General features: G+C 43.0%; 1 protein-coding gene across 1 annotated transcript; it reads right to left on the bottom strand.

Annotated features, from left to right (window-relative positions):
* Nucleotides 1–3,630: 3,630 nt before the first annotated feature.
* crip2 (cysteine-rich protein 2) lies at nucleotides 3,631–25,197 on the bottom strand. Its single transcript, XM_084568724.1, has 8 exons — nucleotides 25,091–25,197; nucleotides 11,627–11,721; nucleotides 7,657–7,714; nucleotides 6,973–7,104; nucleotides 6,112–6,180; nucleotides 5,899–5,993; nucleotides 5,209–5,266; nucleotides 3,631–4,979 (listed from the first exon to the last, which is right to left on the bottom strand). Exons 1-8 carry the CDS (start codon nucleotides 25,131–25,133, stop codon nucleotides 4,912–4,914), a joined length of 618 nt encoding a protein of 205 aa, XP_084424850.1. The 5' UTR covers nucleotides 25,134–25,197; the 3' UTR covers nucleotides 3,631–4,911.
* Nucleotides 25,198–25,556: the final 359 nt, after the last annotated feature.

Here is a 25,556-nt window from a genome sequence, read left to right as displayed (position 1 = left end):
AAAAGAGGGGAAGGACTCGGGAGAGACGTGATGGTGAGGAGCGGACCGTTCCACGGGATCGGTTTAGCAGCTGCTTCCTGTCCGTCTGAAGGGTGTGGCTGCACATCGTGTAACCGATCTGACATCAGTGAACACACACAAAAGCACATTTTCATTTCTATTTGCATTAGATATTGCGGAGGGGGAGGTCAAGAGGGGAGTTTCTGACAGAGACGAACAGGGCCGGAGCTAAAAAAGCATCCTTTCAATATCAGAATCACCCGTTTCAGTTTCTCTTGTCTGGTCTTATTTATCTGGTATTCGCTTTGACAGACCAGACAAATGCCAGCACTGTTGTTCTTGGATTTGCAACTAAAAAGGCTGTCTTTGCATACCTTGTTAACTGATCTCTGTTATGTTTTAGCGGCACGAACAAGACAAAACTGAGCTTATCTCTATTGTCTTTGCCGCTAGCTCCCAATTAGCTAGGCTACGTAGGTGTGAGATAACCTGGAAAGGCAGCTGTTCTCTTTGGGTTGCTGTGAAAAGTAAAGCGCCCTTTACCGAAAGCATGATAAAAATCCCTTCGTCGTGGGCTGGGGAGGCCCTGAGGGGACCAGTGGGAGAGAGGGATACAGAGGATTCAGAGGGAGGGAGGGAAAGGTCCTGGCTTCAGGCCCGGACAGTGGCAGCTTGCCATGGTTTCATGTCTCTCCGCTGTTGTAGTCGTCGATATGAAACAGCAGACGGCCCACCTGTGCTCAATGATTGCTCATGCTGCGGGGTAGCTTTGAGGGGGGACGCCATCATGGTTAGGGCCATCAGGGTAGCAAGGGGGTTCTGGAGTTTCTACCCCCTTTTTTGTTTTGTTCACTACAACATTATCTTCCCCATACTTTCAATGTGGGTCCATCTGGCTGTTCTCATGCCAGAAGAAGAGGATGTTCTGAGCAGAAACTCTCACATCTGTGTCGTTACAACAACATTTCACACTCTTGATCCAGATAACACATAAGATAAGGAGCATGCATGAGATTTTGCAGTGTTTGGAAAGCAATCGGGGACACGGGTGGAAGGATGTGGACACAGATGGTACTGTCACCGTGATGAGAAGCACAATGCTTATAATGCCCCTGACGCCTTTTCCTAATACACAGGATCTGATGTAACTGTACTGTGAAACCACGCAGAGGCCTTATTCAAATCCCAGGCTTGTGACGGCACGTGTGAGGTTATGTCATCAGGTTTGCATCTCCCATCAGATGTTTTTGCTGATTTAGACTAACAGTGGCCACTGATAAAATCAAAACCATGACTGCACCGTGAAGATCTTATTGTTAGATAGTCACGATAATCACAGCAGATCAGTTAGCGTTTTGAAATGTGTGAATCTAATTACTAAAAGGTGCCTGTGACTCACATTACTGCAGTTAAGTTCACACAACCATTTTATAACATCAGTTTCAGAATGGCACCTGAATGGGTGTTAGCCTTTTTACAACTTGAAACCAATCCCAGCATTTTATGTCACTGCAACAAATCCAGATTTAAAAGCAAACCACCTTTGGTCATGGGAAGTGGCTGCTCTATGTTTTTAAGACTGTCCCGCCAGGCAAAGCGACAGAGACATCCCCATAGACTTGTCCCAGTTCCATTAAAGTGACCTCTAATCCTCCGCAGCATGGCCGCTTTGGTTGGAGCTTTTGGACATCTGGTGGATTGGTTGAGCCTCTGGAAGTATGTAGGATCTATTTAGGGAATTACTGTAGATGGTGGAAATATTATTTTATGATGTGAGACAAAGTCTCCCATCAATGGAGGGGAAAAGTTCCAAAGGAAAAGACAGACACGGGGTGGAATTGATATCACCTCACTGGAAAAGCAGTTATGAAAGACATTACATAAAAACGTAGATATTCCCATATCTGACACCTCTAATGCAGAATCACTTTAGTTTCCAGATGTACAGCCTAGACTCTACTGTTAGCGCTTAGGGGGCTGGTTTGACTCTCCGCCGCTAAAATAGCAAACTCTCCCGGGATGTTCAGGGTTTATCTGGTCAGTTTTAATCTTAATTCTCAACTAGTTCTGATTTGAACTCGTTGTCAGCCAAGAAAGCAATAAAACGTGTTTTGTGTTCTTTAGCCGCTGGTATGCTAACTAACAAAAGCATTTATGTTTTCAATGTTTATATGTTTGAACAGGTGGTTGCATTTTAGCAGGGATAATTTAACATAACACCTTCCTGAGAACACTTAAAAGGCCCCATAAAAAATAAGATTTGATGTTAAGGTGTTTTTATATGATGTGAACTACATTTAATGTCACATATACATCAGCAGGAGTTTGACATTTCACAGGAAAACGATTTAAAAATCTTGGTGACTCATCCTGAACTCGGGGGCGTGTACTAAATTTGTATGACCCTCCCCTTTATCAGGCCGTTGGAGCTGACCAATCAGAGCAGACTTATTAATAATTCATCGGGACTTTAAGCTAAAAAGTATACGATAGGGTGTTTTTTTTTTTAAATTATATAGAGTAATACAACGAAATGACACACAAAAAAACTAGAAACTAGAATAAAATGTACCAAACTGTCTAAATGTCTGAGTCCAACAAATCTTACAGGTGGTGACAACTGTATTTCTCTTACGTCCTGTGTGTGTCTAATTTTGCCTTCAACAGATGTTTTTGTTTGGCGGTCTCCATCACAAGGTCGCCTTCAGTCTGATGTGTGTGTGTGTGTATGTCTGCGATTCCGTCGTTACTGAAGTGAAAACAATACTGAATTCAAATGTAGGCGGCTCAGTGACTCCATACATATTGATATCTGTTTGGTATCCAGGCAACCAGACAGTTTTCAGGGTGCGGCTCAACCCAACGGTACAAAGACGTTTTCCACTGTGCAGCTGGAAGTGAATGAATGCAGCGGAATTCATATTTAGACTTTACGACTGAAATGATGACATAAGCTGCAACCAACTCTCTCTCTGTGTGTGTGTCTGTGTGTGAGCATGCTGCAGAAATGCAACCACACCTGTAATGTCAGTTAAACTTTGTCATGTACGACCGAAACCACGGTAAAGAGTGAAGCCCTTCTTCATGCTGCTGTCAGTCATCTAGCTTGTGAAGTGATAACCGGAACCTTCCAGCCACTTCAGAGGTTTCAAGATGCTGACAGAGTTGAGTAAGACGAGCTAGTCTTATTTGTCACTGCAGAACGCCACTAGTTTTACTCTCGTTTTTTGACGTTAATGAGTCATTAAAGTACCGCTAATTGGGAGACAAGAAGGCAACCACCCCAGGTTGATCCGGGCAAATTACTGTAACTGTTAACAAACCCTCGTCATGCGAGTTTCATGTGACCTCAAACCACAGAGGTTGCTAATTAATCCGTGTATTAATAGTGTTTCAATCCACTTCCCCCGCCCACAGAGGGGTTTTCCACTTTTGCATAAATGCTCCTTTTGAATGAGAATCTTCACAGACTGATGTTTAGCTGCAATATCTAACAAGACTACCTCCTTTCACAGTGCAGTGAAAGACTGAGAAACGATTTAAAATATGTGTAAAAGTGGAGAAAAACAGCGTAGTAGACGTTTTAATGCTTCTCATGAGACCAAATTAGAGAATAAAAACAACTCGCACCACATGTAGTGTTCATTTATTGCAATTCATGAACAGAAAAAGGAGTTCAGAATCTGTCAAACAATAATCGTAGTGACACAGATGAATATTCGTTGTGGGGATTAATTAAAAACACTGCAGGGCTGAAGTGCGAGCCCCGCGGAGTCCATTAAGCCCAACAAAGTACAACAGGTAATCATACAACAATAACACTAGAGTGCACATTCTTACAGAATGACTTGTCTGCAGTGTCTTCGTCTCTACAGGCTAAACTACAAGGTTTCCTAACGGCAGAAAAAAAATAAACATATATATAATACTTCAGCAGGGCTACTGTTCTGAAAGTAACAATAAAAATCTTGATCGTAGAGATTTGTACAGCTCACGTCGCCTCGTTTTAGCTCCTTCATCATCGTTTAAAGGGCAGTAGCACAATGGATGATGAAAATTAAAGCAATAAATAAATGTTTGTCTACAATTATGCCTTTTAGAAACTTTAAAAATAGCATCACGTGCTGGGACGAGCGTTATTTATTAGCATATTTTTTTTTTGTATCTTATTATTTGAAGTTCAAGTTTAAATAACAGCCTCGTGACGTGTTCAAAGTCATTTAACAGTCAGGAGATCCCAGTTTTTTACATTATGTTGGGAGTTTTTTTTTTGTTTTAATACAAAATCTCTCTTAGGAATGTTGTCCGGCAGCCAAACAGAAAATACTGGCGTTTGTGAAGTACAGATTTATTGGCAACGTGCTCCTGAACACCACCTGTGCGTGCGTCAAGACTCCGAGGTGAAATTCCTCCTCACCGCTGTCGACACGTCACAGTCAACGAACTGCACCTCTCTCTACCCACGATGCACCTTTTTTTAACATTTTAAAAACCTCACAGACACCTTCGATCCCGCTGATTTGAAATTTAAGACCTTCGTACATATATTTTTTTATTTTATTTTTCAGTGAATGTGTTCACAAACATTTACAGATGTGTAAACATGGCAAAAACGCTTTTGTTTTGTGCGTGGGAATGCTGGATGAGTTTGTGCTCCTGCAGCGAAATATAATTGTATTGTAACACACGTCTAGGCAGCATTTGTGATCAATCTGATCCAGAGCAGAGCGAAAGGAGAGGAGACTCGGGAGAGGATGTGGAGCAGGAGGCTGGTTGTCTCAGGTAGGAACGCACAGGTGGGGAAGAAGAGAAGAAGAAGAAAAAAAAAAAAAACAACGGCTACAAATAATACTGTGGTCGATGGTCAGTGTTGTGTAGAGAAGCAGGGGTGAGGCTGAAGGGGACAAAGGTTCAAGGCTGGGGCACTGCACTGGTCTCCTTGTCATAGATGTAGCTGCCCACACCGCCAGTGTTCACACCTGGAAAAACCACAGGGACAGCAGGCGGGGGGGTCAGGGGTTTAACAGAGAGGACGAGAGAAGGTACAACATGAGCAGGGAAGGACTAAAACACTCCCTGCCGGCTTGAAGACGCCGCTGTGATGCATACAAAGTCATGGCATTGTGTGCAGCGTGGATCAAGTGCTCAGACATTCTGTTTCAAGTGTGGCTGATAATCGGTGGGCTGACAGCGCCACCTAGCGGTTACCTTTGGGCCCGAAGAGGACGGCGTAGCATGGTTTGTGGCAGTAGGGCTGGCCGTCATGCTGGGACGAGAAAGAAAAAATGTTAACGGTGACTCGTAAAAGCAAGATCATCATTGCAAAGATGTGAAAATGAGAAAATGAAGGTGTTTTAGATGATTTTAACCCCTGAAAATGAAGTCACACAACACCTAACAAATGCAGATACCTCACTCTTTAACAGTGCTGACTCAAACTCTATTTATACCACCTGCAGCAGACAAGAGGAGAACTATTTATCAGAGCTTTTGAAGGCTTTTCAAGACAAGCAGACACTCTCTGATTATAGATGTGATGAAGGACAAGCAAGATGTGGTGGTGGAAAATGTGTAGAAGCTAAAGGACGACCCAGACCTTTAGAATTCATTCCTCTAAGAACGACCTGTATGAGGAGATTTGTTCTTAAATAACACAGACTGACCTTGCAGCATTCACATATTAGCTCTCAGCTACAGGAGAAATTCTCTTCATGGGAAAAATAGACTTGTATGAGAGTCATAACGACAGGTTAGCACCAGAGACTGTAAGATTTCAAAGAGATTTTTTAGCGTTTAACCTCAAACTTGCTCATAATTTCTATATTTTCCTTTCCAGTCACTGTTTCTCTTTCACATTCCTGTTCTTCTATTCAGTATTTCCACCTTAAATCTTCTCACCTCTGCGTGGCTGCCAGCAGACAGGGTCTTGCTGCACCTCTCGCAGCGCAGACAGGGCCGATGCCAGTCCTTGCCCAGCGATGTCACCTTCTCAGCTGCAGTCGCAAAACACACGGACACGTGAGACATGTTGTGGCGGCCACTTTGCACGTTCACACCTTTTCACTCTAACCTTTACATCCCCTGTTTCCCGGGAAGCGAGGAGCTACTTACCAAAATACACCTTCTTGTTGCATCGGGGACACAGGTTGGCCTCCCCGGAAAAAGTGGTGATGCCGCCAGCTGCAGACACATTACAGACACGTTACAATAGCGGCGAAATGGTTCGATACACAAACACTAGTCCTTCCAGTTAAGTGTGAAATCCAGTGGGATAATTTAAAATAAATAAAATAGAGCTAAACAGTTTTTATTTATATTCCAAGATGGATTTCTTAAGTAAAAATTATAATATTGGCAAATTAGATATCCTGTATGCCAAGTTAAAACCCTTTTCAAACTCAATCCTACAGGAAGAAATGATGTGGTGCACTGGGATCGACAGGTGGCGTCAAAAGCTAAATGTTGTTTTTGTTTTGTCAGCCGACACATGATGTTTTCCACATATTACCACGACTAAGCGAACTAAGCTGTGAGATTCACGTTTAATTAAACTGCATTCAGCCAATCGAACGTCACTCAGCGAACGCAGCATTTGATTGGCTGTTGTATTTTTACGACGTGATCATCATTTTAGTCCGGATACAGGCGACCTGAGGCTTCTTAACATCTGTTGAGCTGTGTCAAAGTTGAGCCCTGACACATTAAAAGGTCTCACAATCCGGTACCATTGCAGGTTTAAACTACCGTGTGGGCGGGAAACTGCACCCTATCTAACATGTCTGAGAAACTCCCCATCAAGTCGTATCAAAACATATTTCCTAATCAGTGAATCATCAGCTTTCATTCTGAGCTACAGCTTCTTGAAAACACCCAAATCTTCAGGGGGGAAAAAAAACACCCCTACTGAGTAACATTCTCACGAACTGACAGAGCCCTGTATTACCCTACATGTAGGACGTGTTGGTTGGTTACCTTTTGATGGGGCCTTGGGTGCAAACACTCGCTTCTCTTCAGCTTTGGTGGCTGAATCCACACTAGTGTGAGACGGGTTGTTGTTGGCCGGGGTATCGTACACATAAGAACCAGCTCCACCGATGTTCACACCTACAGGTACAATGAAAAACATAAAAATGATCAGTAACTAAAAACAAAGAGGAGGAAAGATTCTGACATCTGCACTTGAACTGTACTAGTAACAACTAAAAGTAATTTTGATTTTAATTTGTAAAATTAAAGACATTGGAGATATTGCTAACATCGTTAGCATGTGCCAATTGTTTAACATACACATAAATAAATAAATAACAATAAATCTATAAATAAATTAAAAGCATTTGTTTCTTATTAATTTAACAGTGTTTGTTCATGTAATTCATTCATCTAGACAATTCAGATTTTACTGACTTTTTTCATTTATTTAATGACCAAAAAAAGTGATTATTTATGCTTTTCTTTACACTTTTATTATTTTTTATTTATTTATTTATGGACAAATAAGTAATTTAAAGCCTCCATAACTAAGATTTAAAATTGAAAAAAATAAAATAAAATAAAAAACACCTAAACTAAGCCAGGACATGACAGAATATTCAGTTAAGATGCAATAACTCAACTAAAGAAAATGTGAATAAAATGTAAAAATGACTTGCACTTCACCTTTCGGCCCAAAGAGGGCAGCATAGCACGGCTTGTGGCAGTACGGCCTTCCATCGTGCTGTGGGGGGAGACAGAACAACATTTACAAAACTGATTCAACAGGCTTGTAAAGGTCAAACAAATATATACACAACATGTTTACACTGATATCATACATTTTAGTTTGTTGTTGTTGTTTTTGTGCGAAGATGAAGACACGGAGCGACCTTGTCCAAAAATGGAGACTTTTTTTATTTCTTTCTTTCTTTCCATCATCTCATTATTTCCCTAATGATGATGTCACCGGCACATTTAGCTTTGACACACACTAATCACGTCCGCCGTATCCAAGTAACCGGTCAGTGTTGATGAAGTCGACGCCACATGCATCTGAACGCGCGTGAACGCCTATGTTTCCACTTAAAGGGGATAAAAACAAAAACAAGACATAGATGGCCTGTTAGTGATGCATTCTGGGAATGTGGCAGTCACTGCAAGAGCATGTGACCGGCTCGGGTAGGGGATCAGGGCCGAAAGCCAAGGTGACCTCTGGTCCCGAGCCCAATGCCCATAGATGAGGAGAATCAAGCAAATGCAGTAGGCAGGATGCCAGGCCCTGGGTGGCTAGGGGAAAAACTACCCACAATCCACTTTGGTTTGGCCACTTGAGCTCCTTTTCCAGGCAAAAAAAAAAAAAAAAAAAAAAAGGGACTCATCTCTCACCTTAAATAATGCATTAACCGCGACAGGATCATCTGCTGTTAAAGCAGCCACGCACTCTTTTCACACTTCCTGTTTGACATTTATAAGATCCGCGAAGGTTTGGAGGCCGATGCCAGGCCGTGACTAAGCCCTGATGACTTTCTCTGGACAGGACACAGAGGACTTCACTGTCTGTTCACAGTCTGCTGTACAGTATCACCGCACCGGCTGCGGATGTGACCCGTCAAGAGGCACGGAGACCTTAAAAATGGATTATATTTTACACCACAGCCCACTCTCTTCCCAGCATTTAACATCCCACATCCTGAAATGTAACTCTGTCTCCTCCATCTTTTCTTTCCCGATTTTCCTCATCCTCCACTTAACTCTGAGCCCCCGTTGCTTCACTGATTCCTCGCTGCTTTTGTTGGACTACCGGCGCCATGTGAGACAGCGCTAAGAAGGTGGATAAACTCTGAAGCCCTGGGTGTTTTTGTTCTGCTTTTCTCTTCCTTTATTTAGGACAGAGTCACATGTTGGTAACCATTTTCAGGACAGATTTGACTTTTCTAAGATGCCCTCATTTAGTGTACGTGTTGTTCTGTGGTTGTTTTTATGCACTGTGAACCATTAAAACACATGTAACTTCTCCTCACAGGTTACGGACGGTTTTTCTCTCTTAAACGGCACAATTTGAAGGATTTATATCAGTAACTTTACAAATATATCTTGATGTCACACTGTGTGAGTCCAAAAGGTTTTTTAGATGCGACCTAAATGATCTTGTTTTACAAAAAAAAAAAAACAATCTGAACGTATATCTACTTGAGGCTAGAAGACTACATTAGATGCTACTATCTTAATCCACATCTCAAACCTTCTGCAGACAAAATGCATTATGGGTAATGTCTGCAACAAGGAAGACAATGAAGAGGAGAAGCAATGAAGAAGCTTGGGATAAACGATTACGTTTCCTGAACTGGTATGAACCGACGTTAATTATTGATCTTAGAAGCTACAAATACAATCCAAAGATATCAAAGTTCTTAAAAATTACTAAAATTAAAGCACTTTTACTGGATAAGAAGTCCCTTAACGGCCAAATCAAACATTTAAATGTGGACCTTTCCAAAGCCATTTATATTTAAGGACGGTTTGTGTTTGCGGATAAGTCCAGATGTTTTAGCAGTGAGCTGTGATGTTCTGAGGAAAACTGTGCTGTGGTAAATACAGTCAAGGTCTTTTAGGGTCGACAGTGGAGACTTGTCACCTTGTCTCTTCCATTCTGACTCTCTGCCACCGGCCCCAGGGAGCTGCTGCCCTCCTTTAGCCCCCAGACATCAGGCCACGCCGGGCCTCATCCCGCCACCCCCTCATTCCTTTTAAAGAAGCAGCCACAGTCGCTCCGAGGTTCATGACCCCTCCGCATACCAGGCCTGAGATGACATCAAACACTCCCATTTCATTTTTAGTTATAAAAAACGTCTCTCAGCCTCTTTCTGTTTCCATGACGATGATCAACCTTTGAGTTTCTTCCTACTAAAGTCAAGCCAGCGGCACGGTGCTGCAGCCCGGGGCTGGATCTGGAAGCCGTCCACGGACAGAGAGAACGGAGGGGGGAGAAGAGGATGGCGGACAGAAAGGGATCGTGCGTCTATATTACTGTAATCATACAAAGATTAAACAGCAGCACCATCATCTGCAGGGAAATTGCTTCTGTGTACAAAGAGGCTGAGATCACATCCTCCTCCGACTGGGAGGAGCAGGATACTTCAGAAAGACGTGTGTGTGATATTCACCCATGTACAGAGACGATGAAATTGAATTGGTGGCCGGAGTCATGAAAGGCTAAATAAAAAGGGCAAGATAAGAAAATCCCCAAGGGGACGGTGCCAGATAGTGAGCAGTGAGTGCACAGTCAGGGAATCCATGTTGAGAAGTGATACTGCAGCCTGGTTACATAAGACGGAGAGGAAGGATCTGAAAGCGACTCCTCCTGCAGGGCCAGAGGGTTAACATTCCCACGAGACAAAACATACTGACACATGGAACGAGACACAAAAAAAAAAAAAAAAAACAACAAGGCAGGAAGAAGGACGTGCACTCAGCAATTTCCTGTACAAAATCTACATCGTCTGTGATATCAACTCTGTAGGAAAGGGACAAAAAGACATATTTGAAAAGACCATGCTCCATGTTTGTCGTGAGCACATTTCAAAAGGTTCCCTCAAAAGTAAACACTCGAGGTTCAAAAGGCCGAAACAACTCGCCATCTATAAAATCCTGCCAATACGTCAACACTGGATTCCTCTTGTTAGATTTCACAACGACAATCAATGAAGTGCAGAGATACAGCAGCATTGGGACCTTGTGGACCTTTGGCCCTGTCTGAGAAGCACCACCGCTGTCGTAACTACTAAGTCAATTCAGAGGAGTTCGTCACATCACTACTGAGTGACATTATTTAAATATTAATTAGATTGTTCAACGAAAACCCTGGTGTCTAAATAAAAACTGAAGCTCAGCTGATATTAAGCAAATGATGGGAGTCTTTACCCTTGTGAGACCTTTGTCTAAAAGCAGGAATGTCTCTGATCTGATACCAGACTTTAGATATTGAGTATCAGCTGACCCAATCCGATCGGAAATAAACAAAATTTCCTTCCCTGGTAATTTCATAAAGGCTTGTATTCTCCTGGATCACATGTGCACCATGCGACTGTATTAAATACAATAAACAGGGCCCTCAAAGTTAATGTAGCGTCGAGAAGAAAAGTATATGTTTTGGTTTTGTTGTCTTCGCCGGCGCTAGTCAACCGCCATTAAAACAGAACAGGAAGAAGATATTTTGACGCTACAGGGACGTGTCTTCGGTTTCATGGCACAGCCCAATCCAGATCGGATCAAATCAGTTCAGAAATGCCGATATTAGCCCCGATACCGATCAGGGCATCCCTGGTCTCTGTGGTAGGATATTCCGCTTGATTGCTGTAAAAATAGGAAGCTAGGGTCTGCTACGTCTGCTCTGATTGGTCAGCTCCAATGGCCCGAGTAGACACCACCTACAGATGTTGTATAGGTGACATATAGTGCAAGACATACTGACTTTTGGGTCGTATGAATATGTAAATAACTTGAGAACCCCCAGTAGAAGCAAATATTGCCCCAGGTTTCTAACTATTAAGAAACTGACGGTGAAAAGTCTCCAGCTGCCGAACTCGACAAGATCAGAATCAGTGCTACGTGTCTGTAGTTTCACTGTGTCTAGCGTTAGTTAGGTCATACTGACCTCAGCGTGGCCTCCAGCGTTCAGAAGCTTGTTGCAGCGGTCGCACTTGAGACACAGCTTGTGCCAGTCCTTCCCCAGCGACGACACCTTTTCAGCTGCACATGTAAGACAAAAGACAAGGGGACAGAAGAATGGAGATGAATGCAAAGATTCACATGAAGCAGCGTTTATACAGATGACTCTGAACAACAGCCTTTATTCTCTCTTGTATGTCGATCAGCCACCGCAGAGAGGAATGACGTCTCCCATTGCTTCACTCTCCACAATAGCGATTAGCTTGTACTGTATCCCCCCATGCTCTGATGGAAATCCTGTCATCACGCCAAATGAGTGTTTTCTAGGGGGGGTGGGGGATACTGGGAATGCCTGTGTACCACACAGGATGCTGTAATGATGTCACTGCGAGATAGACAGACACTGGCGTTAGTCCCAGCCCAGATGTAGCAGCGGGGGGTGCCCACATCTAACCCAGATCTTTTTGTGTTGTACCCATCCCCCCGTTTACAGTATACCCATCCTGCCAGAGCAGACGGGACAACCCCTCAACCCCATTTCCGTCCTCTTCTTCCCCAGTAACCCAGACCGACTGCCCCTCCAGACAAGCAAGGGACCCTAATTATATACACTTTCCAATAATAAATCACCACTGCTTCAACACAATGGGCCCCAAGGAGTCGTGCAGGCAGCAGAGGAAACACCTTCTCTTATCAAGGCAGGGCACAAATAGCCGGATACTGGAGACTGTTTCCTACGTACCCTCGCTGAAAAACACAAACACATGCACAGAATCTATGCAGACATAAAAGGCGATGACTTCCTCCTGTTTTCTCTTCCTCTACTATAAAGGGGCCGTCAAGTTCCTTCGTCAGAAAACAGATTGATTCGGACATTTCAGAGAGTTCAGATTTGGAGTCACCGACTATTTGATAGATAGAATAGTGACTGACCAGTGCCTAACAAACCAAAACAGACCCAACACAGACTTCTTTATTTAGAAAGAACTTGCGATTTGCAGGAAGCAAGCACTTAAGAGAGTGAGGACACATCACCCCAAGACGACAATGCGCCGCTTTGTTTTGTCATTTTTTTCCACCGCTTCCCGGTACTTTTAGCACATCTGATGAAATCAAATTCCGTCTCTGGGCAATCGAGTTACATTTTATTTGATTTAATGTGAATTACAAAAAATTACGTTATGAGTATCATGTGAAAGATTCACGTCAGGAACGCTTTGGGAGATGCGACTACTCCCCGCTGAGCCGTCTTGTTTACTCTCCAATCACTTTTACTGTCTGCCCTTCCTGTTAGTTACCACACTGAGACAAATGGGCAACAACAAGGCCCTGGAGAACACATGAGGGTTGTGGGGGTGTAAGGTGCAGACAGAGTGAAGAGTAGAGGGGGAGGGCGGTGTCCCATTAACAAATAAGAGCTGAGGGATGCTGACTTGGACAAAGCAAGTCCCGGGAAATGTTAAATCACTCTTAAAGGCGCTGTCAATCGGAGTAAAACGCCTAAAAATCAATCACTGTAAATCAATAGTCTGCTCCTAAATCAGAGAACGGCTGCACAAGGTCCAGACACCGCTAGAGTTTTATGATAATGTATGGAAGGAGGCTGCTTTGTCTCAGCGTAATCTGGTGTTTTGTGTAAACGGTGTTCGTGTTGACAACTTCAACAATCAATCGTGTACACAGTTCAAGCATCTCTGGCACTTCAGCTAAGAGTTCCAAAGATTTCACAGCTTAGACTTTGGCTAATATCTGTTTATAGTGTTTACTTCCCTCTCTGTGCTACTTTCAACTGACATTTCACATGCTTTCAGTGCTTCTTTGAAAGCTGACACTTAGAGACGTCAACTTACATTTCCCTGACTTCTGTGGTCATAAACTCGCTGTCAACTACACTGAAAGAGAAAATCAATCAACTGACAACTATCCATTTTCAAATATAACATAATCTCATTTATAGTTTATCAGTCACACAGTTTTTTTACTTTTTATAAAGGGAGTTTAACAAGAACCCTTCTTACACTTCAGACGACGCTTCAATTGCTTTCGTGGCTTGGACATTTACAGTTTTTCTGCTTTTAGTTGAATAAGTGGTGCAAACTGGCAACGAAAATGGCCTGCCGTGGTTAAACTTAAAGGAACCATATGTAAGAAATGTATTTCAATTAATCATAAAATGTCAATCAATGTCACTAGACATGAAGAAATCATGTTCATTTCAAATACTTATATCACTGACAACAGTGGTCCGGCCAGGATATTGTCATTTAAAAGTGAGAGTTGCAGCCCTCAACTGATGTTGATGTTGTCACGTTGTGTTTTGGCCTGAGGCGCCACCCTCAACCTATCAACTAATCACGAAGTCAGTAGAGTTTCGTCATCCGGGTTGCCAGCTCTGCTCTAGTTACCACAGCTGCATCTACGAACGTGTCGGATAAAACATGTATAACGTTACTAAACTTAAAAGACCTCGTTATGAATCCGAACTACGTCGTGACAAAGTCCGAAATAAAACAAGGATTTGTATAGGAGATGCCTTTGAAAGATGGAGACGGCTGAAAACGGAGAAAAGAATTTGAAGACAGACGCCAACGTTGCTAATTTTCTCCTGGCTAACTTACTTGTACATAATGTAAATGGACATTTCAAATATTCACAACAGTCGAACAAAGTTATGCATGTTCGTGCAAAGTAACGTTACGTTAGCGCATACAGAGGAGGTGGGTCATCGAATTGAAAAGGTAAGGAATTGTTTGGGAAATAAAAACGGCGAGTCGTCATTGCTAACATTAGCGATGCATTATGAGCCCGTTTCTCTGTCATTATGCTGAAACACCGAGGAAAACAACATTAGCACGTCGATTATGGCAATGTGAAACGTAATTGAGACGTATTGAGTAGCTTAACGTTACCTCGGTAACCTGGCAACCTCGAGTCGGGGGGAGGTTGGAGGGGATACACCGTTCTACAGTATTTTGAAAGTGATTGCAGTACCAGTTTTGGCCACAATCTTACATACGGTTCCTTTAAATCTAAATTTTGCAGAACAACTCAAATGCTTTCAGCTCCTACATTTGAGCTGTTCCTTTCTGTGCTACAGCTTTAACAGCTCTTAACTTTATTTCACAGGCTAAACCTCTAATTTTAGAGATGCACGCTAGCACATGCATATTTCAGAGTAAGGGCGTATAGTTCGGCTTCATTTTTAAAACACAAACTCTTCCAACATTCAAAGAGAGAGCGAGCGAGAACCAACAACAATGAAAGCGTCTGCTCTTGGGTGTGATTTATGTGATTTAATGAGACACAGTATAACTCTTCACACCTATACAGTGTTAAAAATAGGCTGCATGAACTGACTGATTCATAAACGCATAGACACACCTCCACACAGACTTGAGAAGCGAGCTTTATGAATGGAAACAGACGTCAGAGCCTTACCAGCGTGTCCTCATTCCTCAGTATATGATTGTCAACTGTTTAACAGCTCCCTGTTTTAAAGGGCAGTTGTTATTGTAAGAGGGGTGAGCCTGCCTGTCTGTATTATCTGTTGTAGGAGTTATTGAGTGGGGGGGAGGTTGAGTGGATCTGCATGTGGCCCAGATGTTTATAACCCCAGCTCTGAGCCAGCTTCTGTCCTGATTATCCTTCTCATAGCACCGACCACTGAGATAAAGCTAAGATGTTTGCATTTTGGTTGGTATTTCATTCAAAAGACAAATGTAAATCTAAATAATAATAATAATAAAATAAAACTTATGTAATCGCTGCACCAGTGGGGCGATAGGCAGTATCCCGAAATAGCAAATGCGTGGGCACAAATGAAGCAAATGAAATGCCACCACATCTTCGTCTACCTCATTAAAAGCAACAACGTGAGAGTAAACGCATCCACTTGAGCGAACAAACAAGCTCCTGTTTCACAGGGAACTCTATCCGGATCCTCACATTTACATTGTCAACATTAATGAGGATGTGCCAAATCCTTTTAGCCTATCTGCTTTCTCTCACGACAACGTGTAATTTGCCTCACTCGAAGCACACACAAGAAAGGATTGGCCTTTAATTCAATGTAAACAGTTGAACAGCTTAAAGAAATCATAGCTGAGGAGCGGCAGTAGTACGCGTCACTTCGTTCCCGTCTGCTTTCGCTTTAAAACTAAGAGATATCTGGAATGAAGCAGTGCAGATGGGCTGAATCCTTCGGGGCTAGATTGCATATATACGTATTCATGAGTGCGACATAGTATACTAACTAAACTGATCGTGACATGAGATACCACAGGATCTGGGTGACTTACCACCTCAGGTACACAGTTTTCTCAGGGAAAGGACGAGAACTAAATTGCAAAATAGGGGAACTACAACATATTGCAAGTGTATCCCACGAATAAGGAAGTGATTTGAGTGTAGATGCATCCGCTCGTTACCTAAACTGATACCAGGCTGTTGGCGAGGACCAAGTTTTTGCAGTGTTGCACCTGCACTGTTGACACAAGTTGAACTCACGTCTGCAACTTAAATCTAAATCAATATGTTAAGTCTGATTGGTTGATCATTTTAGCAAACCAGCCAAGAGGACATTTATCCTTTTTTAGTTTAATCTCCTCTGAACATCAGAATACACCAATGATCATCTCAGAGGAATAAAATCAGCTGATCAGCATGATTCAGGAGAACCCAGCTCTGTACAACTGTTTGTAACTCTTCCTAGCTTCCTAGCATCCCAGCTAATAGCAGCGCTTCCTGTTTCTCCTTTTGAATGACGAATACAGGCTACTGCCACCTGCTGGTATGGAGAGTTATTTCCTTTCACGCAGGTGCAGAACATAGCTTGGCTGTAGTCTTTGCGGTGTGTTCAAGTGCAACTTTTTAGTCCAGGCGATGTAAGGTGACATCATTGCCTTAGTTGCCAACAGTTCTTTGATTTATCAGATGTAAATGTGGAGCTGAAAACAGTAGATTTTAACGTGAATGGATGGATGGATGGATCGATGCAACAAAAAAAGTCATTTGTGTCTTCACGGAGGAGAGTGTGGACATTTTATAATATATCTGAATGGTCCAAGATGGCTGTGTTTTAATTTGTTAGGGTAGCGGCTCGAAAAGAGTTCACAACAACGTCTTTTATGTTAAAATATGCAGGTGTGTGTGAAGGATAATAGTAACTACTGTTGTGTCTTAAAAGACAAAAAGCTAAAGTCATTATTCATAGAAAGTCCCAGCTGACAGATGATGCAGCGGTGGAAACACGGCGCTCCGAGCGTGAAAGAGGGAAGTGGACAGGGGTCATCACCATAACCATATGATACCTGCACCGCCGTAAGCTGCTTAACTTCATTTGTAAATTCCTGCTCTAAGCTCTTCAGTCCGTGCTCGGCCTCTCTGATTGCATTGTCAATACGGTTTAAATCACTGAGACAAGCTGCCGCTGATTCCCTCACCTCACGGATTCGACTATTAATTTAAAGAGAGGCAAAACGCAACAAACTAGAAAAAAACATCCACAATACAAAGCAGAAAATTGAGCGCAAGAATGCAGAAATAGCACACAATTAGGGATGCATATAAATTTGCACAAGTGTGGATCTAAGAGCTAACATCAGCTTAAACATAGTAAGCGATGTCGGCACATTTACTTGCCTGAAATGACAAAAAGAAAAAATGTTTAACATGATGTGAAAGCAGTGTTTCTTCTACATATTTTCTATGATATCAGATGGAAGACTTATTGGGGTTACAGCAGTATCTTTCATGAACTGGATAAAAACTCTTTCCTGGGAAACTGCAGCCACAAGACGTCCAATTTAACATCAAACAGATTCAGCAGCCTTGAACAAGAATTACTTGTGTGATTGAGTTTCAGTTGGTCAGTATCAGTCCCGCTTGCAAAGGTAGAGGTACATCCGAGTACTTTGAGAAGGTTATAATCTGATTTATCTTGTTTGTTTCGGATACAAGATGCACTTATACTTCAGATTGCATTACGAGTGAAAGCGGCGAAGCTCGGAGACGCTTCCCCGGGGCTGTAAAGGGAGCCGGCCTGCGGCAAATGGTGTACAAACACAGTAATTGGACAGAACATTAAGCAACAGAACTTTAACAAGGGGTCTTCAGAGGGAAAACATTAAGGCCCCCATTTCTCCAAATGACTTAATTACGGCTGCTTGATTGTCAACAGCGCCGGAGCAGCAGCAGCAGCTGCACCGAGACACCAGAGCCTGTTGATGGACTGAGATTCACCCCGGGTCAGGAGGAAAATTTGCACTCTGTCTTACTCGAAGTCGTGACAGATAAATAAGCACGGGGTACAGGACAACATTTACGCAGCTGAACTCCCGGCATGCAACGTGGCAGGAGAGTCCGCCAGGGGGGCTGGACTCTGAAATCTCATATGGGCGCAGCGTTATCACTCAATAACTCGATTAGGGTGCAACAAGGGGAAATCGAATGCGTTTGACAAAGAGGAAGGGCGACATGGCTGCTGAAACAAGATCAAATCAACAACCATTGTTGCTGGCTGCTGCTGACGCTTTACTGAAGCACACAGGGGTAAATACAACTAGTCCAAGAACTCACTGCTATATAAAAATCTATAGTTTAATAGTTGTCAATTAGTTTCCTTCAGATAATGGCTCATTAACACGTTAATCTCTCTCATAAGGTCTATGATGCAACCGATGTTATTGTAAATATCTTCAAATCACAGTTGGCTGACTTCTGTTCTGTTGCACCTCCTGGTAATGTGGACCCATCTGTTCAGCTTTCCCTACAAACACACTCATGAACCAAAACACACACTTGCCCTCTCTCCCTTCCTCTCTATCCTCTTTTCTCGTTCCCTTCATCCATCGGTGACAGCTGAGTCCACGCGGGCGTTCATCTTTTCTGGCTTTTGTCGCAGCAGCGTGATAATTGCGTGTCCCAATAAACGCCCAATACACCGCACCGCACCACACGCCTGACCGATTGACTCGGAAGGGCCCCCAAAAGGCAAACAAGGGCCCAAACGTGAAAAAGACCATTTAGCAAGAACAAAAAGCTCACACCTCGTGAGAAAGGAAAAAATAAGCAGCCTGTGTTTCCTTCTCTGCATCCTCTTACTTATTCTGTTCTCTGGAGCACAAACACCCTCGGGGAGTTGCGACCTTTTACTTAACTTAAAGACAATGGCCATTCATTCTGACACAGAGGGGTGTTCGACCTCAGCCAAAGGGAAGTGACTCTGATTGAGTTTTTCATTTGAGGAATAAGATTTGAGGTTTAAATGATCAGGCTAGGCAATTTGGGGGGCTCATAACATTGTACATTTGCGTCTTAGAGGCACTGTGAAAGAAATTAAATGTCAACAGGTCAAATGTGTAATTTCTCTCTGGGATTTTCTACATATGAATGAATGTCTGTTACATTTAAGCTCATGCTAAAGGAGTTGCCACAACGCTGGCTAATCAGTGGCAGGTACATATTTCTGTATTTTACATTGGACCAGACTTTTAAATCTTTTGTCTGAGACGACATTCCTGCACCGTTGCACCGGTGGCGTTGTGTTTCATGTCAACCAGGGTTGATAGAGCTGAAGAGGCTAGCAAATGTGGAGACAATGTGGAGGAGATTACCCCCCAAAACACTAGAGTTATGAATGTAACTTGGGTTCTATGAATTCATTAAGAACATTTACAAATCCCAAATGGGGATTTAGTCTAAAGTACAAGAAATATTTACCTTGATTGCACATGATTGGTAAAAATAGTATAAAAGACCATCCTCTGTTGGTTCTGGGTTAACTGAAAGTTAAGTTGACCGGGGCGGTGGTGTGTTGGTCATTAGAATTGATTTGTTCTGGGTCAATGTGTGCGTGCAGCTCGATGTGCCGCTCACAGTGGCAGTGCAGGGGTGGAGACCCGTGCTAAAGAGCCTCAAGGAAACATGTATTTGAATCCCTGCGGTTGACGCAACCCCCGTTGCAAAACTTAGCTCAGAGGTCGTGTGTCGCCTAAGCCAAGGCGAGGTTTCCTCGGCGGGCTTTCTCCCTTTCTCCCCCCCCCCTCCCTCTGTGAATAAAAGAGGCCGACCTTGTGAATCCTGCCAGCTGACGTAAATGGACTGCAGTTAACTCGCATCCTGTCTGCGCTAGTTGGAGGAGCCGCAGGCGAAGCACCCTTTCCACAGTCCGTCTCGGTTCCTGAACCCCTGAGCCTGCTTACCCTACGCTGCATCTCTTCGCTATGCAGGCAGGACACTTTGTCCCAGCTACAGGGGCTTCAAAAAGAGATAGTCTGCACGACTACCCAACAGAGTAAGACAGAACAGACCTATTACTTAAACCGTACCTTCAGATCCAGCGTATGATAATTAGATAATGAGGCCTCGAGGGGAAGACATCATGTGACAGGGGCATAAAAATGCAGCAGTACTTAGAGCCTCCTTTGAGTGAAATCATCTGAGTCTTGTAAAGTGACTTAATGAAATTGACCATGTCTACATGCGAGCACTCGAGTAGCTCCCTTTAAAAATTAAACCTTATCTTCAAAGACAAACAGCTAAAGTTATAATCTTTCTGATTTGAATTATGTTGATCACCAGTGGACCCAGAATTTAGCTCAAAATAACACCGGTGTGTCAACATTTGGGGCAGTAAACACATCTTGATCAGCTATCAGAAACATAAAAGAAGAAGATAAACTTACCCAAACAAGCCATGTACTATAGAATTTATTTAATAAAGTCTGACACAGCATGGTTAAACAGTCATACTGAACGTAATGAATGTCTTCCACATCATGTCCAAACAAGCATGCATTGTGTTCAAAAAATCCATAGTACAAATATAATTATCTGTAAAAATTCAATATTCACAGTGTGTAACGGGAGGGAGTGCTCCTACATGCTCTGTCTGAATCACTACACTAGACTGATGTCATTCTCTAAACTGATGGGAAATGGAGGAAAACTATCCAGCCTCCGTCATCGTCAAGGTGGGAAACCCTGCTCCTTAGCTCAACTTGTTTTTTTACTGCAAGATGCAAACTTTTTTTGTTAATTATGGTTGGCCAAGTGAAACTCAAATCATCTCAGAGGATTGGAATGTGTACACAAAGCCTCATCAGTACACATCAGCACAGTAGTTTTATAAATTAAAGAACTAAATCTATCAGAAAACAACCATGTTTCTTATGTTTTATCCAATACACAGTCACACAACTCTTATGGCCTACTTTCAGTCTTTATTGGACGACCTTAAAACGCTGCTTAGCTACACACCTGTACTCCTATACTGAGGGCAGAAGACTTCAATGTTGAGGCGAAGTTTTACCCCTTCCAATGGACAACCATGGGATTTTATCTAGTAACAAATACATTTTAAATCCTGTTGGACTGTTTGCCAACGAGTCAACTGTCTGCCAAGGTGATCTAGTCTATTGTGTCTATTGTCAAGGCCGGAAACACCAAACTGATATCAAGGAACCACAGGCAAGAAAGGGGAGTTTGATGTCTCCTCATTGTTAGGGAGGAATCACCACAAATTCCTCCCTAACACTCATGGCGTCTGTGTCAGGACCAAAAAGTCACACTTGAACACACCACGAAAACTAGAGCAAACGGCCAGCTAACAAGTACTCTAAGTTGTGTCTGCGTGAAAGGAAACTAGGAAGAACAGATCTCTCTCTCTCACAGACTCATTGGTTAAACATGCTGAATTGGCTAAAAAGTTGACAACAGGGGTCCGGCTAGTACCAATATCGCAGGACACACCAGAAAACCTAGGGTTCTCCCCAATGGCCCAATGTTGGCAAACGGCTGACGTTGGCTTGGGTCTGTCTTCAAAACCCCAAAGTGACAATTAAAGATGTTGCCCTCATTCTGGAAAACAAGGTGGCAGTCACTCATATGGTACCAAAAAATGTACATACTTTTTCAAGAATGAGGTCCAATGGTTGCCCAACAGAAAAGGCAGGACTTCACGTCTCCATTTACAAAGAATTGCAGAATGGAAATAATCTAACTAGCTCCAACTGAATGTGCTCATAAATAATATCAAAAGCACTAAAAATAAAAAAGGAAAGTGTAAATCATTGGTTGAACAATCTCCTTTGTTCTTCGGTGCAGTTATGTAACCGGTCATACTCCTGGAGGGTTTCACCTGTGAGGCGGAGGGCAGGGAGGGCAGCCTGACTTTCAGCACCTAGCTTAATGCCATCTCCATTAGGGGATCATATTTGTGCCTCAAAAAGGCAGAGAAAAAGGGCCCTCATTGACTGGCACACAGGAGCCGGTAGGTTATGCAATGGCACTGAGCAGGAGGCAACAACTCAAGAAATTATGTTACATAACTGACAAGGCACATTCACACAAGCCCACTGGGCAGCCAAGTGGAAAACAGGGTACTCTAGCTTTCAGAGTGAAGAGGGGAGGGTATTGTGGGGGTAAAAAAAGGAGGTGTGTGGGAAACGGTGCGCCAGTCCATATCGTCGGGCCGAGCGGACCAAGGTATTCTGTCCCACTAGAAGGACAAACGTGCACAGAGACAGAAAGAGCCTTGTGTGAATAGAGATGTCGTTTCTCATTATAATGCATGAGGCGCTTTGAGAGTCTCGGTTTAAATAAAGGCCGTCTAACCCCATTTCCCCCTTTAGTCCTTGTAGCTAGAGAGAAAAAAAAACCAGGGGAAGAGGAATTCAGGGCCTGGGGCATCACCAAGTGGCTGAAGAAGAGGAACGAGAAGAGCCAGAGCGAGGAAGAGGAATCAGTGTATGAAAAGAGAGAAACACCATTAGCGCCCATTAAGTTCTTGTTTATTCAGTTAGCTGCACAAAGACGCGCCGCTCCCATTTGTGAAGCGCAGGAGTTGGACGGCTCGGACGAATTTGGGTCTGGAGCTGGGAGATTTACTGAGCCATGCTGTGCTGTGCTGTTCTGTGTTCTGCATGGACTATCCTCTCACGCTAACAACCAGGCCCGGTCACATGTCAGCCAATACTCCCCGGTGTATTCTAAGCATCTCCGTACCACAGGAACTAACAGATGCGAGGCCGCAATGTGGACACTGGGAATTTGAACTCCGCAAACCCTACAATTTAAAAAAAAAAAAAAAAGAAGTAACAATCCTTGAGATGTTCACGTTCTTTTAATACTTTTTTTTTTTTGTTTATTTGGATTTCTGAGAATAAATCTGCACTTAAACGGCGGTAACAGTTAACATTCGCCTTTAAGCGACAATGAAACTGAACCGTCACAGCTGTACATTAGAGTAGCGAACGGGAAATAATAAAAAAACATTCCCCCCGCTCGAAAACCAAAAGAATTTCCATCCCAGACTGTGGCTTACCGCCGCCTTTTGAAATAACATTTTCTTTTGCACAAGACCAGAGTCCTGAGCGCCTCCTGCTAGAGAGCAACTCCAATATTGGGCAACCAGCTGGAGGACCAGGTGGGCCAATCACCGCTCTATATAACGCGCCCCGAGCCGCCACCGCAAGCAGAAAAGGGGAAGCATATATAGGACGGGAAATAGACAATTTTCTCTATCAATAACACATGTTCTGGTGTAGATCTGAAGCGCAGTGTCTTTTACGCTTCACGCCCCCATTCATGCCTGTTTTTTCACTTTAACAGCTCATCTCGGCTCTGGATTTCTTTGCGGTGTTAGGTGGAGCTGCTGAGCTCATTCCATAATATCTGAGATTCACCACTGACATCATGCCGAGGCTTCAGACTGCAGGCCGAACCCTTCTCCCTCCCCGACCCCTCCCATGCCTCGTCACAGGTCTCACAGCCTCCTTTGCAAAGCCTGAAACTTTAATATCGTCATCGGCGCCTCCCCTCACTTTCTCCTTGACGTTAACTCAACCGTTGCTGGCTTCCACAGTTGCCATTCATCATCCTCATCGCCGCGCTCTCCACCCCAGACACACCCGAAACCAAAAATAACTCCACTAGACTGGATCTGTGCATGTTACATAAAAAAAAAAAAAAAAAAAAAAGACATACATCATCAAGGAGCCGTGACTCAGTCGCTGCAGAGAATTAAGGCTACGCTTCAAATGAACACTCAGACATGCATAAACTCTGTACTGGAGTAAAACTAATCTTATTTGTATGGACATTATTCCATGCCAGTGGCTCTCGGGACCCACAGGATGAGCAGCAGCTGTGATGTTCGCTGCCACTCCTCTTACGTAAGAGGACTTCCATCCACTCACATAATTGGGTTTGACCCGACCATGACAGCTCTGATGTGTGCTGTGAAGTGTAGAGAAAGATCTGTAGTGAAGACTGAGATATTTTAGTTCCCAACACAAACACAGAATTACTCAAGGTTCAACAGCAGCAGCAGCAGCAGCAGCGGCAGCAGCAGCACGTTGGCTAAAAATAACCTCAGCAAGTGCAGCCTTCAGATGTAAATGTTTGTTTATCTTCATGATCCTTTAATCCGCCGCTTCGCACTTAACTCTGTGCATTTCTCACACTGTACACATCTGTTACAGTAAATATAAGGTGCAATCTTCCTCACTGCGAGTGTGACTCAAAGCTCTTTGCCCAAGTGGGTGTTTTGTTTTCTAGGACGCAAAAAAAGGATGCGCGTTTACAGGTTTTCATGCCACGGACGCGGCGTGATGTTGCCGTTGCTCCTCCGTGAGTGGGCAATCTCGGCATATGGCATTTCTGCACTCTTGGCAGCGGACTCCCATCTGCAGCCCTCCAAAGCCAACAGCCGAGCTTGGACGTTTACCAAATACAACAAATTAAAAAAAACGGCACAGACTGGTATAAAAAACAAAACAAAAACAAACATATATCGTTCATCTAGAGTTGTCAAGACAGAGAGAGCAGGGCCACTAACACAAATTAGAAGAAAATTCATTCATATATTTGCTCTTGAACGATTTGTTTACATGTACCCTTTCGCTTTTCCAGCTTTTTGGTTTCCCAAAGTTTGTCTCTGTTAATTATTTACCTTTCTAGCAACTCTCTCTCTTAATCTAAGTAATGATGGGAGTCTATGGGAAAGATGCCTTTAGAAAATATAAAGGTTTTACATTTATTTTCCAATCAATATTCAAAAATCCATAATTAATAACAACCTGTAAAGTATGGATCCAATATAAGGCTGTTTTGTGCTTAGATATTGCTCATAATACACAAAGGTAACCAGAGTTGATATTTACATTCAGAACTCCATTTAAAAATTTGGCATTTTTAATAAAAGTTTGTAAACGTAGCTTAAATGTATTTTATTTTCAATGAATGGGCATTAACTACTCTACGTGCGTCTTGAAGCACCATTCGTGTTATTAATAAATAAATGACAGCTTTATAAAATAAATAAAATAAAAAAATAAATGTCCCAAAAACATAGATCCCAATGTCATATTTTTAGCTAACGAGCGGCATCCACATCAAAAGCTTAAAGTAATTTCACCACACAGACGCAGATAAACCGTGCATCACTCACCGAAATAGACGGTCTTGTCACACTTGGGGCACTTTGAAGCCATGTTGGGATGCAGTGGGTCGAGTGAAAGTGGTCTTGTTTTGTTCGTCCTCCGGCCTCTTCTCTCCACAGCAAGTGTCCCGCTCCGCTCACAGAAGCCGGAGCATCTATTCAGCCAACGGCTCCTCAATTTGCATAGCCACGCCCCCCGCCACGATGAATGTGCTTCTGCCGCTTTCACGTGTTGTGGGAAATGCGACAACTTGACAACAAGCTGCACATATGAGCAAAAGAATGTCAGTGAACTATAACATACAAATATTGATAATGCAATCTGATTTTGCCACACATATATCCGGGCTTATATAATAAGATTAAAATGTTAAATACCTGCTTTAACATTTTTAATTCAGTCTTCCTTAATAGCAATTTGGTTGTGGTTGAAATAATATTCCTATTATTTTCAGTTTTAACTGTAATCTCCCTG

Source organism: Chelon labrosus (assembly GCF_963514085.1).
Source record: "Chelon labrosus genome assembly, chromosome: 20".
NCBI classification, from domain to species: Eukaryota; Metazoa; Chordata; class Actinopteri; order Mugiliformes; family Mugilidae; genus Chelon; species Chelon labrosus.
Note: the sequence above shows the minus strand (reverse complement) of the source record. Positions and strands in the feature narration are given on the sequence as shown.

Bases quoted from the DNA above. Each gene is read 5' to 3' on its own strand.
- crip2 (XM_084568724.1), bottom strand. From the start codon at position 25,133: ATGGCTTCAAAGTGCCCCAAGTGTGACAAGACCGTCTATTTCG. The intron at 6,181-6,972 runs GTAACCAACCAA...ATGTGTCTGCAG, and splicing joins ACCCAAGGCCCCATCAAAAG to CTGGCGGCATCACCACTTTT. The intron at 5,267-5,898 runs GTGAGAAGATTT...TTCTCGTCCCAG, and splicing joins CTGCTGGCAGCCACGCAGAG to CATGACGGCCAGCCCTACTG.